We start from the raw sequence: 17,584 nt of genomic DNA, 5'->3' as shown, positions 1-17,584 counted from the left end.
TATTCCTGAATTTCCTTCTGTGCCTGAATTTCACTATAATCCATCAACCCATTGTTCACTTGACATGTGAACACATGACATAGGTTAAATAAAACTGAACCCATTTTTCTGGGTTCAAACAGCACACTGACCCATAATCTAATCACCTGACTTGGGCTTGCGCATCATGCTAAGCCAAAATCATGATCCAATTGACAAAGATTTAGTGAGGCCTGGAAATAACCTTAAATTTCATGGTCCTAAAGAAATCACTAACTTTATTCTGATTATTAAAAGAGGATTAGATCTTCTCTAGGATGAAAGCAGGCATCCTCTTGGCTCTGTTGCAAAAGTCCAAGGACATAATTTATCACTGATCAAATGTGAAATTTGCTGCGTTTTGTACTGTGCTGTCAGGCTGATAACCATAGGAAACAAAATCTGTAAATGTGGAGCAAAGACACACATAAGCATCATTCTACAACAGCAGAGGAACAACAACTCTCTAGATTTTATTAGTCAGTGATTCTCATAATCCTAAATGAGCAGGAAAAGTTCAAGGGCACTGAAAGTTGGTCTAGACTCTGGAGAAGGTGAGCTGGGAAGGACATAGATACTAATAAAGCTGTAGGAAATGTGAACTATGGAGGAAAACAAGCCATTCAAATTCACTTCAGTGCAGTAGTCTTTTAGTGCTGGAATTCTGGAAAGAACAAAAAAAGTTTTTACTGAATTGTTACTATATAAATCAAGTGGAAGTGAACGAAATGAAGTTTGGGCAGCAGGTCAAAACTGTTCCCTATACTGTTCTTATTATAATTGCTAATGTTTGGAAATGTGGTGAGATAGATGTTGCTAGGAAAAATATAGAAATGAAAATATGTTTAAATCTACTAGTGTCAGGTGATCCTTGAAGGTGATCTTTGAAGGTCCGTTGTGTTAATGATATATGTTATCCAACAAATCTCTCTCCCCATCTTTCATCTATGTTCTAAAAGTGATTGTTCAAAAGGTAACTGGAATTTCTTGTTTTTTGAAGAAGCTTCTTGGATGAGAAGTGGAATGTCTTCAAAGAAAAACAAAGAAAGTCCAGTTGTCTCTTGAAAAACACCTTTGGGACAACTATGACCTAGATGACTGAAAATCTCCAGAGACATCTATCATATCAATCTATCAATCTATCAATCTATCTAATCTCTCTATCTCTCTATCAATCAATCTATCAACTATCAATTTGTCTGTCTGTCTATCTATCTATCTATCTATCTATCTATCTATCTATCTATCTATCTATCTATCATCAATCTATCAAACTATCAAACTATCAATCATCTATCATCTTTCTCTCATCTCTCTATCAACCTATCATCTACCTATCATCTATCTATCTTTCTCTGCCTCCGTCTGTGTCTGTGTCTCTGTGTGTCTCTCCCTCCCTCTTTCCCTCCTTCCCTCTTGAAAACTTTAAGTTCTCTGACTTTCATCAACAATTTAAAAAGAAATATTAATATACAGCATTAGGTAATTAGAGTAATTGTTTATTTAGACAGCATTCTGAGCAAATAGAAGCTAAAGCATACAAGTTATCTGGACTAGGTAGTAGTTTCCAATTGCAATTTAAAGAGGCATCTCTGACCTTTCAGATGTCAGGACCACGGTGCCAAAAGGATGTTGGTTCTTGTGCTCTGACTGAGCCCCTTTCCAAAGTAAGGTGAATGAGTCTTAGAAGTAGCATTTTCTGTGCTTATTATATCCATCATATTTGCCTATTTGGATTACACAAGCTTCCAGACATGAAGAATAAGTTTACCATTAATCAACAGGACATCAGACCATATTAAAAATTTGGTATAAAGTGAGAAAGGAAGAAATTACCTGACCTTTTTTAATTGCTGGCATTGTAAGCAAAAGTTGGAAAGAAAGATAAGGGATTTAGGCCTTAATCTGCTTGTCTGTCAGTTTAACTCTCCAAGAACAGAGTGGAATGGAACTCAACTTTCTGGGGCATAAGAAATCTCAAAGAATAAGATAGCAGAAGAACTTACATGCACAAACACAAAATACATTCATTACATAGGGAAAATACAGACTCTTCCTATAGCCATTGATAATAGCATTAAAAGTCACACTACGTGCTTTCTCTACCATGTCATTATATTATTATTTCATAATAATTTCATTGTTCAACACCTTCTGATTATTTGTAATTTAAATCTTACAATGAAACATATATTTGGATAGGAACCAAACCCATCAGCAGGTCATACCAATGACCTGTGTGTCTCCCAACAATAATGTCTTACAGTTGAATAGTATATGCTAGGAAAAATCATATACATTTCAAAACAAAGTTCTGTTTTCTTTTTCTTTTAAATCATCCAATTTTGTATATTACTCTAGTTTATCTTTGTTATAATCTGTTATTTCACTTTGCGGTTTTCAAGGTTTTTGATCCCTGGACCAAAAGACAACTGGGTTCACAGATCGATTGGCAATGATTTATCACAGAAAGTAGCCATCTATCAGCTCCCAACACATCCAGGGCCGTTTGTGGGCAGTGAGACTATACCAGTCAAGGCAACATGTTCTGAGAGCTTTGCAGCATGATCAAAATTGCTGGTCTGGATCGTCAAGGACTTCCGACTGTCCATGCTTGTCCTTCCTCTGGGTGTGGCATTTTGGTGATGGCCAATACCAAAGCAGCAGCAAGAAAAAGCAGCTTTAAATTCTTCCCGAAATTTTCCTGTCGAATCGAAGACAAAGACCGTCATAAAGAAGCAGCCAGAGCATGTCCTCCGAAACAGGGCATGCATAACACAATTCCTACATTTGTTTCTTTTCCATTCAAAGTGTCTGATGTGACTTGCATAACCCAGAGAAGGCAACGAGATGGCAGCTTTGCGACAGGCGATGTAATGGTATATGGGAATGGCCTTGGGAGGCAGGGCAAGGAAGAAGAGATGCTGCCTAGGGAATGGTTAGATAAGAGGGAGCATAGCTTACAGCTGCATAATGGATGGAGAAAGAGGCTCAGAAGGGACATCTTCCTGGGTTATCAGACTGTAAAGGAGATGGTGGGAGATTTGCATTTTCAGACTTGCAAGATTCTGTTAATGAAGCCTGACAATAATTAGCTAGTCTGGTCATGTTTCCTGTCGGTCTACCTGGGAAGGCTGACAGGTTTTCTAAGATGATTTATATAGGCCAGTGATTCCCAAAGTGTGCGCCGCGGCTCCCTGGGGAGCCGCGCTATCGTCATAAGGGCGCCGCGAAGCCCGGCGCCCGCTTCCCTCCCTCCTCTCGGGCTTTGGAGGGAAGCTTCTGCAAAAGCCCGGGCATGACAAGTCTCCCAGGCTGAAATTTGCCGAGCTGTACGCGCGCGCCTGTTTTCCACGGTGTGGAGCAGCGGCGAGATTCTGGGCGGCGAGCGATGATTCTGGGGGGCATCAGTGGGGGGGGCAGGGTCCCCCTCGCGTTCCTCATCTTCCCGGATGGCCCCTGGAATCATCGCTCGCCACGCAGAATCTCGCCGCTGCTCCACGCCGTGGAAAACAGGCGCGTGCGCACAGCTCGGCAAATTAAAGCCTGGGAGACTTGTTGCCACTCGCCTTGCTTTGCAGAAGCTTCCCTCCGAAGCGTTCCGAGGGAGAGCTGTAAACTTCCCTCCGAAGTCTTGGGATGTTCTGAGGAGCCCCCCAAGGCAAAACGCCGCTGCCAGGTAGCTAAAAGTACGTCTCTGATTCGTCTCTGTCAGTCTCTCTCTGATTCCCTCTCTCACTCCCTCTCTCTGTTCCTCTGTCTGTCTGTCTGTCTCACTCACACACACACACACACTGTGGTGACCACAGTGTGTGTGTGTGTGAGTGAGACAGACAGATAGACAGAGGAACAGAGAGGGAGTGAGGGAGGGAATCAGAGAGAGACTGACAGACACACACACACACACACACACACAGAGGGGGAGGGAGGGAGAGAAAGATAGACAGAGAGAGAGAGAGACACACACAGAGTGAGTGATTAAGTGAATGAGTGAGAGACAGACACACCCACATACACAGAGTGACAGAGAGAGAGGAAGGGAGGGGAGAGAGACAGAGGGAGACACACACACACACACACACACACACACACACAGAGAGAGAGAGAGAGAGAGAGAGAGAGAGACAGAGAGGGGGAGGGAGAGAAAGATAGACAGAGAGACACACACAGAGTGAGTGATTAAGTGAATGAGTGAGAGACAGACACACCCACACACACAGAGTGACAGAGATGGGGGAAGGAGGAGAGAGAGACAGAGAGAGAGAGAGACAGATAGACACCCAGAGAAAATGACAGAGGGAGACAGAGAGGGAGGGAGGGAGAGAGAGACAAAGAGCCAGAGAGAGAGAGAGAAAGAAAAAGAAAAAAGAAAGAAAGTGGGAGAGAGAGATGAAAGAAAGAAAGAAAAACAACATATGACCACAATTGAGCCCAAAATTTTGGTTGCTAAGCAAGAGCGGCTCTCCAAATAAATTTCAATCGTGGTTTTGGCGAGATTTGGCTCAGTTGAAAAAAAAAGGTTGCCCACCACTGGGCTAGTGTGGTGGTTAAGTTACTTTTCAAAAGCTATTTTTCTGATCCAAGATTTGAGAAGTTGTGCAGCGAACAACAAGCCCATCCATCCCATTAATAATTTTAAATCATTAAACGATGTTCAATAAATTGTGAATTTAAAGCTCGTGTTTAATTTATTTTTCAATTAACCTAACCTTAACGAACTAAAAAGTAGATTTCCAAATCCTTAAAAAGTCAAAAATTTAAAAAAATTGGATGTACCTATTAAGGGAGCCTCGGAAAAAATCCGAAGTGTTATGGGAGCTGCAAACCGAAAAAGATTGGGAACCTCTGATATAGGCAATTATGATTCTGATTTTGAGTTCCTGTGTGCAGAATTGGTGAAGCATGTAGAAGAATCATCTTTTTAAACTGAGATTAAAGCTTGAACATCTGTGTTGTCTTAAAGTGCAAAGAATGGGATGGGGCTGGATTGGAATGGAATAGAATAGAATAGAATAGAATAGAATAGAATTCAAAGCAAAGCAAAGCAAAGCAAAGCAAAGCAAAGCAAAGCAAAGCAAAGCAAAGCAAAGCAAAGAGATCAGCAGGGAAATTTCCTTTTCAGTCTGTCATAAACATCCTGGGAAAAAGTTTTCAACTTTTAATCATTCTTGATACACAATGGGAGGTAGAGAAGTCTTTATTATCAGGTTGCATTTATTGTCCTATTTTTCTCCAGAGCACACCATGGTTTGGGTGAATATATCCCCAAAATGATCTAGATTGATCTGAGTGAGAAAAATACTATTAAAAAAAACAATCACCCCATGAGCTCTGTGATTGTGGGGAATTCAAACCAGGGTCCCTACAGTTTAAATCCAGGACTTCTGGACTGTTTTAGCATAAGGGATTGCAGGAGATGAGGGACATTTTTGCAGAGGAGGATGTTGGCAAAGGCCAATTACTTCTCTTTAGCCCAAGCCCCAGGGAATTCAAAAAGAGATATATAAAAAAGTTCCTGAACTTGATTATTAATTAAGAAGTTAATGAGGAATGAAATCACTATCTCCTATACAGTATATCAAGGAGAATACACTATACTATTGTTGTGTCCCGGGATTGGCTCCTGCGTCCGTGCAGGCTCGAGGGGATCGTTAAACAAGCTGATTGGTTAACTGTCTGACAGCTCAGCTATAAAAGGGCTGTCAGACGGAGAGTCGTTAAGTTCGTTACTTTGTAGCTTGAGCAGAATAAACCGTTACTGTTAACTCAGCTCCTCAGTTACTGTTTCAGTAAAAGAGAAACATAAAAACTATCACTATACACACTCATACTATATAATATATAATATATATATTGTTTTTATTGTTCTACATTTTCAGAATTATAAGCTGAGCCAGAGTCACTGATTTAGATGGACAGCTATATAAATCAAATCAAACCAAACCAATCAATCAATAATATTAAGCAGATCTTTTGCTGTGTTGAAATGTGTCCATTGTTTGTTTTTTGTGTGAGTGCAGTTAATGGAAAACTGACCTAAAAGTAAAAATCTGTTTGATATTGGTGTGTTTGTGTGTGTGTGTGTGTGTGTGTGTGTGTGTGTGTGAATGCTGGTCTTGTTGTATTCAGGTCTTCTCTTGTGTAAGATTGAGATTGTCTTGGCAACGTTTTGGCGAGGTCCCACTGGCCATCTTCAGGCTGGTGTTTTCGGCTTCATGCTTGTGCGAGTAAAGGGTGGTCAGAGCTGCCGTCTTTCTATAAATCTTGGTGGGGGTGGGGGTGGAGTGCTGGCTTTGTTGCTGTAAGTGGGTTGATTGGCTGTGTAGTTGCATCCTGATTGGTAGATGGAGTTGATGTTCGTAGATTGGTCGGCTGTTTCGTATCATCCTGTGTGGCTGAGGTGCTGTCTGTGTGTCCATCGTTATTTCATGTTGCAACGGCCTGGGTGATGGGTGGGGCTCATTTGTTGACTAGGGCTGGTTTCCAGATGTCTGGTAGGCAGGAGGTATCGTCACATTTATTCATGTTGTGGGGGTGTTTCTCTATTTCGATGGCTTGCATAATTATTCTCTTGTTGAAGTGTTCAGTTTTGGAGATTAATTTTGTTCCTTCAAAATAAATTTCATGTCCTGTAGCTTTAAGGTGCTGGAAAAGGGAGGAAGTTTTTTCTTTTTTTCTTACTGCGTTCTTGTGTTCTGTAATGCGTGCATTTATTCTCCTGTTCGTTTCTCCTATGTATGTTGCAGGGCAGATTTTGCATGGTATTTCATAGACTCCTTGGTTTTCTAGCTGGATTTTGTCTTTGGGGTTTCTTAAGATGTTGGCTATTTTTTGGTCAGTGTTGAAGGCTGTCTTGATATTGTGTTTGTGGAGAATTTTGCTGATTTTATATGTGGTGCCATTGATGTAAGGGAGGAGGGCGATACCATTGTCCTGTCCTGTGTCTCGGTTTTTGGGGGGAGTCTCCCTTTGGATTAGGTTGGTAATTGTTTTTCTTTGGAATCCGTTGGAGATTAATATGTTTGTGAGAGTGTGTAATTCAGTTTTCAGGTGGTCTTTGTTGGCTAGGTGTTTGGTTCTGGAAATGAGGGTCTTGGCTACGGAGTTGATCTGTGCAGGGTGGTGATGGGATTGTGCGTTTTAGTAGTGGTTGGTGTTTTTTTTCCTGTAGATGGTGTGTCCTAGGGAGCCATTGAGTCTTTTGTAGATTAGGACTAAGCCACTTATAAGTAGGACAGACTGTGGCATACATCTGCCTAATATGTAATACAGCCCAGGTTCGAATCCCAGTAAGGGTATGGCTAGCTGATGAGAGCTGAATAGCTTGAAATAGACCTATACTAGTCTCTCTTTATTTATTTATCAGCACAAATACAACACAAATATAAAAAGGCAACATTAAAAATATGGTTTTCTGCGTGGATGGTCTTCTGTAGTAAGCCGAAAGACAGAAAGGGGAACTAGTGAGCTCCCTCCCATATTTGGCATACCAGGGGTTGTAACACACATACATACATACATACATACATACATACATACATACATACATATATGCTGGTTTTGTTGTATTCGGGTCTTTTCCCATGTAAGATTGAGATTGTCTTGGCAACATTTCAGTGAGGTCTCACTCGCCATCTTCAGGCTGGTGTTTTTGACTTAAGGCAAAAACATCAGCCTGAAGATGGCGAGTGAGACCTCGCTGAAATGTTGCCAAGACAATCTCAATCTTACACGGGAAAAGACCCGAACACAACAAAACCAGCATACCTACACCCATGAAAATCCCTCCACAGGCTCTCCTCCTTTATCAAAGGCAACATTAAAAATATGGTTTTCTGCCTGGATGGTCTCCTGGAGTGAGCCGAAGGACAGAAAAGGGAAGCAGAGTGTTCCCTCCCATATTTAGGCATACCAGGGGTTGTGACATAATACACACACACACACACACACACACACATATATTCTTTAAATATCTGTTTCCTCCCTCTATATAACAGCAGTAAAAGCATCTTTCTTTTTTGGAATACCATAAATACAGCAAAGTAAATAAATAGCATTAACTCTTTAGTTCCAATGTTTTTTAACATGATAAAAGGCATAAGTAATCAACTTACGACTAAGAAAGTTGTAAATAATTGGGTTTGCTGCACTATTTGCGTATACAAGCCAGTGGGAGAAAGTAAACCAAGCGTAGACTGTTTCTCGATCTTCAGCGTTGTTAAACATCCCAAAAACTCTTACAAAAAGAAGGAAAAAATATTAGAAGTAGAAAACGTATCACATTTCTGGTATTGATAAACACATAAAGTCGTTACATGGTATACAGGTCAAAATTCTGAATTCCAGATGAGTGCAGTGGTGTCGTAAATATATTAACATGAAATTATAAAGGGTGTTCTCCATATGTATCACCTCTTATACACAATTGTCATATTGATTAGGTGTGCCTTGACCCAACTAAGGTCCACACATACCAAGAACCAGGTGCATTTTATTTATCTAATTTATCTAATTGCCCATCTCTCCAAACAAGCTGGTATAACACAGTTAACATAATCAATAAATACCTAAATGCATTGTCATCATTAATCATTAAAACATTCAAAATTATGAAAAATGCTATAAAAGCAACACATGAACAAAGAAATAGCAGACAAAGGGATGTTGATAATAACAGTATCACTTCGCTAGTTCACCCATCTTAAGTTGAATGAGGAAATGTATACATGTCAGAATTCTCCAGCAGAGGTAAATGTATAGATTCTAGATAAACACTATAATAATCAACTTCTAAATGTACAGAAATGACCGGATTTATGCTGCCCACTGACTCCTAATTGGCATTTTTGTGAATATCTGAGTGGAGACTACTCATACCATTTCTCCTAATTGTTAAGACTAGGTCTCTTCCAAGCCAGCCTGGCCTTTAAAATTATATACAGTACAGAAGGTCCTTCTCCAGGATTCTCTGCCATAAGAGGTATGACATTTATCTTTTTTAAAAAAGAGGATTTTCTGCAGAAATCAGTGAATGCCACTAAGAAAGGGTTCTCCAGGCTGAGAATTATTTCAATGTCCCTGATGCGATCCTCTTTCATAACAATAAGTATTATAGTGTACAACTTTTTGCTAGATTGTATACATTCCAAATCTACAAATGAGACTGGACAGGCATTTGTCTGGAATGGGCAAAGAGGTTGGACTAGAGGACCTCCAAGGTTCCTTCCAACATCATTCTATGTTCCAAATATAAATCAGAAACATTTTTTTCATCAGTGCATCCCATTATAAAGTCACCACTCCATTCAGTAGAGATGTGGCATTCAATATGCATACTTTTCTAACCTGCAATTTGATTTGAGTTCTTTTGACAGTGTTGAATCTTGAACTGAGGTCAACAATCTTGATGAAACATTAAGTGCATTAAACGCAAACAGTAACATTCCTGGGAAGGATTAATATTAACTCGCAATCCTAATCCAAACCATAATCTGGAAGAACCGAAACCCTTAAGATGATGACGTTCTCCAATTTAGAGCCTTCCAGGTGGATTGGACCTCAGCTCCCCTCACTCCTGCTGACAGGAAATGAAGGAGATGAATTCTGATATATCTGGAGGACTATAAGAAAAATGTTCCTTGTTGGCCTTGATGCCTGTAGAAATGATCTACTGGCCAACTTCCGCTGACCAGCTCTGACCAAGCTCCTGACTTCCTCAAGAATAGTGCTGATAATTTTCAGCAGTATGAGATCTTCTTGATTACGGTATATTGTTCTCAAAATTCGGCTCCTCACTGGAACAATATGATTTTTTCCCCTTGTATAGCAATACTTTCTATTTGCCCATGCTTCTTCACCTGAGCCCATAGGCTGATGGGCCCTCTAGTGTCACTAAGTGTCTCCTGCAACCTTTTGACTGCTTTTTCCTGCATTGCTTCCAATGTTACCTCTTTCAGAACACGCTTATAACATTTAGAAACACATGTTTATTATTAATGTATTTTAAAACTTTAAAATCAGTCTATTCATGAAAAATCATAGGGGAGGGGGGGGGACAGAGAAGAGGACACATATTTCTTGAAATGACCTGTAATGAACCTTATATGAAAATAAATCCTATTAGCACCTATGAAAATTATATCCTACCCTAATGCTTGTGTGGGAAAGAAAATTACAGATCATCTTCAAGCAAGGGTGAAATTCAGCAGGTTTTGACAGGTTCTGGAGAACCGGTAACAGAAATTTTGAGTAGTTCAGAGAACCGGCAAATACCCCCTCTGGCTGGCCCCAGAGTGGAGAGGGAATGGGAATTTTGCTGTACCCTTCCCCTGCCACCCCCACTGGTTCACAGAACCAGTAGTGAAAAATGTTGAATTTCACCACTGTTTTCAACTTACATTCATTCATTGAATGACCATTCAAAGTTACAATGGTGCTGAAAATAGAGTCCTCTCTTGGTCCTGATCAAAACCGAGTGCTTAGCAACTGGCATGCATTTATGAGGGTTTTAGCATTCTGGCATCCTTGGATCTCCATTCCCAGCTTCTGATAAGCAAAGTCAATGGGAGAAGAGAGATTTGTCTAATGACTGCATGATTTGCTTAAGGATCACATAATTTGCTTAACAACAACAGCAAAGGGTGTTGGATATATCGGCCATTTTGAGTTATTTGTATAAATAAGGACTGGATTTTTAAAAAATTCAGAGAAAAAATTGTAGACTACGGGAACCAGGAGCACTACTCAGGTGACTCCGAGGACACAGCTAAACCTCCAAGTGCTTCACCCTCTAAAAGGATGCAAATGACCAGCTGTCTGCAAGGAGTAGAAATCCTTCCATTCCCCACTATCATATCAGAGCAGAAGAAGCTTCTTGGACGAGAAGCGAAACATCTTCAAAACAAAAAACAAGAAAGCCCAGTTGCCTCCTGAAAAAGCACCTTTAGGACAACCATGACCTGGATGACTGAGAATCTCTACAGACTGGATTAAAAATAACTAATACTACTAATAAAAAAGATTGTAAAACTGGGTGGGACTCACTTAACAACTGCCTCACTTAGCAATGGAAGTTCCAGTTCCAATTGCGGTCCTAAACCAAGGGCTACCTGTAAAGATAGCGGTCTCTCAATAAAAATCATTGCCACCCAATTGTTGTTGAATGTATTTGCTTCACACCCCAGACTGATACCCAATACCCAAGCTGTTTATTTTTAATCCTTCCAGACTTTGCACATGGAAGTACCTTTTCAAGATGTTGAGAATGCTAATGGGGAGATAGCAGAGGGCAAAAACCAAGAGCACCACCATCAGCATCCGGGCTGTTTTCCTCCTTGTTTTGATCTGCTTGACTTCAGCTGCCATCACACTAATCCTCAAGTGTGTTGGTGGGCCCAGTTCCCGCCTCTGTGCCGTGGACTGCAGTGGCCTCCATTTCCTCTGAACTATGGATGACATTCCTGGAATCTGACAGCACACAATAAGCGGAGTCTTAATGGTTGCCATTTGACCCAAGGGACATTTTGCACTGATTACTCAGTGAAACGTGCAAAGTAGATCCATTCCCCCTCACGAGCATAGCTACAGGATCACCGAGAATGTGATCCTCTTTAGTATGCTCATCTTCCTACCATGAAAATGGAAGGTATCCTTCGGGAAACAATGTTGTTTAAATCTAAACCCTTTTTTGTTAGGATCAGTCTTTCCACAATAGTTATAAAGTTTATCATAGGGCTGTGATGGCGAACCTATGGCACTTGTGCCAGAGTTGGCACACAGAGCCCTCTCTGTGGGCACACACACCAGCCAACTGCTCTCTTCCAGGTTCCATTGCACACATATGCACCAGCCAGCTGGTCTTTGAACGAACACCAGCTGGCCGGTGTACATGCGCATGCTGGAACCTGGAAAAGAGCTGCTGCCTGGTGCATATGCGCACTGGACCAGCTGGCCAGCATGCATGCACGCAACGAAACCCAGAGGAACAGCTGGATGCCATGTGCATGTGCACCAGTCAGCTGCTCTCTTCTGGGTTCCGGTGCTGTGGCGCGCATGTGTGTGTGCACACATACTCTCCGGTTTTGGCTCTTGGTGCCAAAAAGGTTGACCATCACTGTTATAGGATAAAGTTTATTATAGGGTAAAGGTATAAAGTTTATTATAGGATGCGAATACACATTAGAATAAAATACCACAAATTTGGAATTTACCTCTGTAGGAAGAGCTATGGATTTAACATGGGAAACATTAAAAAAAATATTGCTCTTCTATGTAGGAAAGATAGAATAATCGCAGATCTAAAACAAGATATGCTTGTTCTCTTTCTAGACATTGGCTGATGAGAATTGTAATGGGAAAATTGATCATTATTATTCCGTGTGCTCAAGGGCTAATAATAGGGTCAAACATTGGACTGAAGCTTTAATGTTTCTTTTTTCCTTTTGTTATTTTTATTTCCTGTAGTTTCCTCTTTGTTTTTTTCTCTCTCTGTTGTGATATATCACATTTGTAAAACACTTGTACTGTATGAATGGGTCAAAAATCAAAATAGAGAGAGTTTTTTTAGGGGGGGGGGTTATATATTATAAACCACCCAAAAAGTCTCCAGTCTATTCTGAAGACATCTAGCATGTGCTAAAAAGGTAGAAAGCATTTTATGTTCATGCATTAGAAACAGCAGGTTTCCTGGCCATTCCGACACTACCTATCTCCAGTGGCTGCTTAAGGATGAAGAGTCCATAACTACAGCGCAGGTGGCCAGATTCTGCGCAGCAGCACTGGGGACTCGTCGCAAACATGCAACTTCTCCGCCATAGCGATGTTATATAACAATTGTGGCAAACCCTTTGCACTGCTTAGTCATTTCCCTTTTAGTGTTGAACCTACAACAGGCCACACAGTTTAGGGATCGTATAGTCAGACCATGTATAATTGACACTGTATTTTACTATAGATTTTAGTTGTTATTATTTTATACTAGAAGTATATACTGAGTGCTTTTATTTGTTCTGGTCACTGGTCTAGACTGTAATAATAAATTGCTGTTGTTGTTGTTGTTGTTGAACAGAAGGTTGACGACTATAAGGATTACTTGTTAAATACAGTGGTACCTCACTACTCCATGTCAATTGATTCCAGGAGGAGTGATGCATGTCAAACAAATATTTCCCATAAGGAATAACATAGTGAGTCACAAGGCAGCCAACACCACCTAGCTAGTGCATTGAGTACCGGTACCAAGCAAACGATGGGTACTGAGACAATTTTTTTCATCAAAAATTGAGTACCAAATTTGATGAGTTTCAAAGCAGTTGAGTGCCAAGGTAGCACTGCAACTGATTTTCTTGATGATGTGCTCTAACCCCCTGTATAGTGGGGTGGGGGACACACATAATGGTTGTTAATTTTTCTAACAGTTAAATATGATATATCTGCTATCTCAAGTCACTGAGTGTATTAGAATAATAGTAAATATGTTTTTTTTAATTCTTTTAACATAATTGGGAGCTGCCCAGAAGATGGGCAACTACATCAATGTTTTAAAGAAGCAAGCAAGAAAACAAACAAATAAGTGCATGCTCATTTCAGTGATTACATATAAAAATTAAACAATGTATTTTCCATGAATGAAAGTAGCAATGACCCTTGTTTAACATTATATTGAAAAAGTAAATGCATTTAGGACAGTGGAAATTTGCTTAGGAAATATTATCAGAACTTTAAGTTAAGATTTCTTTACTTATTCATTCAGATATAATTTAAGAAATATGGAAATACAGGGAGAAAATAAATATTCCTAGCAGGATGTATAACATCTCGGTATTTTAATTTATAAACTCTTGCTTAGGGCCATGGAATTATTTATTTTTACTAGATTGTATCATATGTTTAGGTGGTACAAATATTGCATTGCCAAAGATAATTTATTTCAATCTATATCACTGTACCTGTCAATCAATTACACAATTCTTTTGAGGTTTAAAGGTTTAGCTGGCGTAAGTCCAAAAGATGGATTTTGTAGTGAAAGGACTCACCTGCTGACACCACAGCTTTTGAAATATCTGTAAGTAGGCTAGCACCATAAGACACAATGGAGCCAGATAGGTTATCAGGAAGAAACAGGTATGATACATTTTGGGGGGGAAATCAGCTGCAAAGGAAATAAAACAGCCCATAAATAATATCTCATTCGATGCTGCAAAAGCCAGTTCAGGTGAACATAAATGGGACTTAATTTCATACAATATGGAAGAGTAAAACCTTATTCGTTGTTCGGGTAAAATATTTATAAGGTATTTTGAAAAATCCTTATATTCTCCTGGTCACTGAAGAGCTGGATTGAGTACAACACTTTCTTATAATGTATTGTAATGTTTTAATTTATGTGTTTTATATCATTATGTGTTAGTGTGTGGAAATGTTAAATTCCACATCCCTCCTGAAGTGAAGGAGGGGCAGTTTATAATTATTTTAAATAAGTACTGGAGATGATTGTCTTTAAAGTCCTTTTTAGGTTCTATAATTGGCCAGGAAAAGAAGCTCAGCACGTACTTTTCGCATACCAAAACTTCTTCTGGCATTTCCAGAAGGTCACGGGAACCGTTGGATGAGTCTTTAAAATGAAGCAGTGCTGCTGCTTTGCTGTTAGACCTTCATTAAAGTTTTCTATGTGCAATGTCAGTGACTTAAAGAAGGCCCTGCAGGGGAGGAAATCCTGGAAGTCCTTTAGAAATGAAGCTCTGGTCTTAGTTGGTGTTCCAGATTTTTCAACAATAATGGTTAGGAGAGAGAAGAAGGGAGGGAGGGAGGGAAGGAAGGAAGGGAAGGAGGGAGGGCGGGAGGGCGGGAGGAAGGAAGGGAGGAAGGAAGGAAGGGAGGAAGGAAGGAAGGAAGGAAGGAAGGAAGGAAGGAAGGAATGCATTCTTCCTAACATTGTTAGTCTGTAATCCAATAATTCAGTCTGAAGGACATACAGAGGGACTAATCTTGATCTTGACCTAAAGTGGCAGACAATTTTGTAAAGCAAAGGGCACAATCATTTTTGTTGAGTACAGAGTACTATAGAATGAGTGGCACTAAATCAAACTATTGACAGGATTGGGTTAAGTAGGGAAGTTGAGGGATTCTATATGCTTAAACTATTTCATGCTACAATGTTTAATCACTGGCCAAGACAAAATGTCAGAAATGGCTCTGAGTCTTCAGCAATAGGCACAAGGAGACACGGTGGCCCTTATAAAAATGGACTTGGGACCCCAAATTAATCATCCTGATTTCTGAACTTCAGGCAACCTGTTAGCTACCCAGGTCCATGGCCATGTAAGCAAAAGCTCTTCTACACATTGCTACACAACAGGTAATCAACAGCTCTTCTCTTGAAAGGCAGAACATGACTGAATTACAGTAGTGACACGGCTGATATATTGTAATTAATACTTTAGATATTAAAGTCAAAGAAAGGCACCCCTTAGCACTTAAGGTTACATACAAAAAAAATCTGCCAACCAACAATGTCTAATTAGTCTTCTGTAGCAGACTTGCTAACAACCTTTGTTCTCTTTTTTCTCTCTCCTGACACAGTGAGCCTTGCACATCCCAAGTTCGAGGCTACCAGCACTCACCTCCCCAATGCTCATCGCAGACAGTGAACAAGATGGTTTTGTTAGCTAATCCGGGAAACATGCTGCTGCACTCCATAACAATTGCCTGGGGGATCATGATAAGGCAGGACACCATCCAGATAACAAGGATGCTGTTCCTGGCCCGCTTGGCTGTGCTTTTGAACATCAGCGGGTGACAAATTGCATACCATCGATCCAGTGCGATGCAGCTAAGGGTCAGTACAGATACAGAAACTGACACAGTCTACAAAGGAAAGAAGAGAAAGAGCAGGGACAAAAGAAGCATAATCAGCTAAATAGTGTTTCCCACCATGGTTACAATCAGAAAAGCTTAATTGCCAGTAGCCTCTTGAACCCTAGTCCTATTTCTAGGAAATCAGGATTCAGTTGGGCTATATCAGGAATGTCAAACTCACATCATCAAGTTGTCGTCACGTAATGTATTGCAACTTTCCCCCCTTTTTCTAAAATGGGAGTGGGCATGGCCAGCGGATGATGCATCTGGCCCCCAGGCCACACGTTTGACACCCCTGGGCTATATTATGGCTTTGCATTGCTAATAAGGACTGAGAAGATCTAATTTCCTTTAAAAAAAAAAGCAGACAAAAAACACAAGTCCCATATTCTGATACCTTGTTTTCCCAAAAATAAGACCTCCCCTGATAATGAGTCCAATTGGGCTTTTGAGTGCATGCACTAAAATAAGACCTCCTCCGAAAATATTGCAACACAGTAGCAGCCATGAGGTGACCACGCTCGCTGCCTCCTGCAACTCAGAAATAATAAGACACACACACACACACGAAAATAAGGCCAAGTGCTTATTTCAGGGGTCTAAAGAAAATAAAACCCTGTCTTATTTTGGGGAAAACATGGTATATTATAAGAAAGATAGGCTAATATTTCTCTCCCTGATAAGCGAGGAGTTTTTCACAGCACAAAAGAAAATCAGGCACGTAACAATCCCTATATGTGCTTCCAATATGTTGGGTGCAGGGAGGAAGGAGGATTTTGATTTTAAATTATTACGGGGAGGGGTGGGTCATTTCCAAAATCTTGTTTGCATATTGCAAAGCCAGATCATCCATTACTGTACTATGCAGACATGTTAGCAGGAAACTCTGTTTCTTGTGAGATGGGAATGTTGTAATGAGATTTTGCCTCCAGGGTTGGCACTCCTGTTGACGTCGCAGAAGTCTTCGCATTTGGCTCCTATGCTGTCGCAGCCATATAGGCTCAGGAGTTTCCATGTGACTGAAGAATCCCAACTGTATGGTCTCTATTGTGTGGAGAACCTCACTCATTCATTCTCATCCATATAGCAAGTATTATATAATAGCAACTTCTATGCTTTCATTTGAAAACCAAACCATCAGGAACTGACTAGAGCATGGGTGTGAAACTTGATTTCATTGAGGGCTACATCAGGGTTGTGTTTGACCTTGGAGGATGGGCATGGCCAGCTTGATACCTGTTGAGGCTCCGTTTTCAGCTGCAACAGCCTCCTGTAGCCTTCTGCTAGTGAAAACAGCGCTTGGGAGGCAGTGTGTAGCCCACCGAGGCTCCATTTTCTGCCACGACAACCTCCTGAAGCCATCTGCCAGCGAATGGGGAGGTCTGCTTTTGCTGGCATAGGGCTGCAGGAGACCACCTCAGGAGCCTGGGAAGATCACATGTGACCCTCCTGAGCTCTGTTTTTGCTGGTAGAGGCACCTCAGGCCGATCCTTCATTGTTTTCAGGGCAGCCAGATCTAAGCACCTCATGGGCCACATAAAGCCCACAGGCCTTGAGTTTGACACCCCTGGACTACAAAGAATCATTCATACAGAGAGTCTTCAATTTATTGCCACAATTGAGCCCAGAATTTATGTTGCTAAGTGAGAAATGTGTTAAATTTTAAGACATTTTTTGCCACATCAATGCAGTTAAGTTAGTAACACTGTTG

General features: G+C 40.6%; 1 protein-coding gene across 1 annotated transcript in view; it reads right to left on the bottom strand.

Annotated features, from left to right (window-relative positions):
• Nucleotides 1-1,542: 1,542 nt before the first annotated feature.
• HCRTR2 (hypocretin receptor 2) overlaps nt 1,543-17,584 on the bottom strand; it is a gene marked incomplete at its 5' end in the record, with an annotated part of 41,456 nt that continues 25,414 nt past the window's right edge. Inside the window, 5 exons of the mRNA XM_081943883.1 lie at nt 1,543-2,722; nt 8,133-8,254; nt 11,264-11,484; nt 14,052-14,167; nt 15,639-15,882. Of these exons, the coding sequence (XP_081800009.1) occupies nt 2,502-2,722; nt 8,133-8,254; nt 11,264-11,484; nt 14,052-14,167; nt 15,639-15,882 (924 nt within the window). The 3' untranslated portion in view covers nt 1,543-2,501. The remainder of the gene's footprint in view (nt 2,723-8,132; nt 8,255-11,263; nt 11,485-14,051; nt 14,168-15,638; nt 15,883-17,584) is intronic.

Source organism: Natrix helvetica (assembly GCF_964273705.1).
Source record: "Natrix helvetica genome assembly, chromosome: 2".
Lineage (NCBI taxonomy): Eukaryota > Metazoa > Chordata > Lepidosauria > Squamata > Natricidae > Natrix > Natrix helvetica.
The sequence above is the reverse complement of the archived record's forward strand: the minus strand, read 5'-3'. Positions and strand labels throughout refer to the sequence as shown.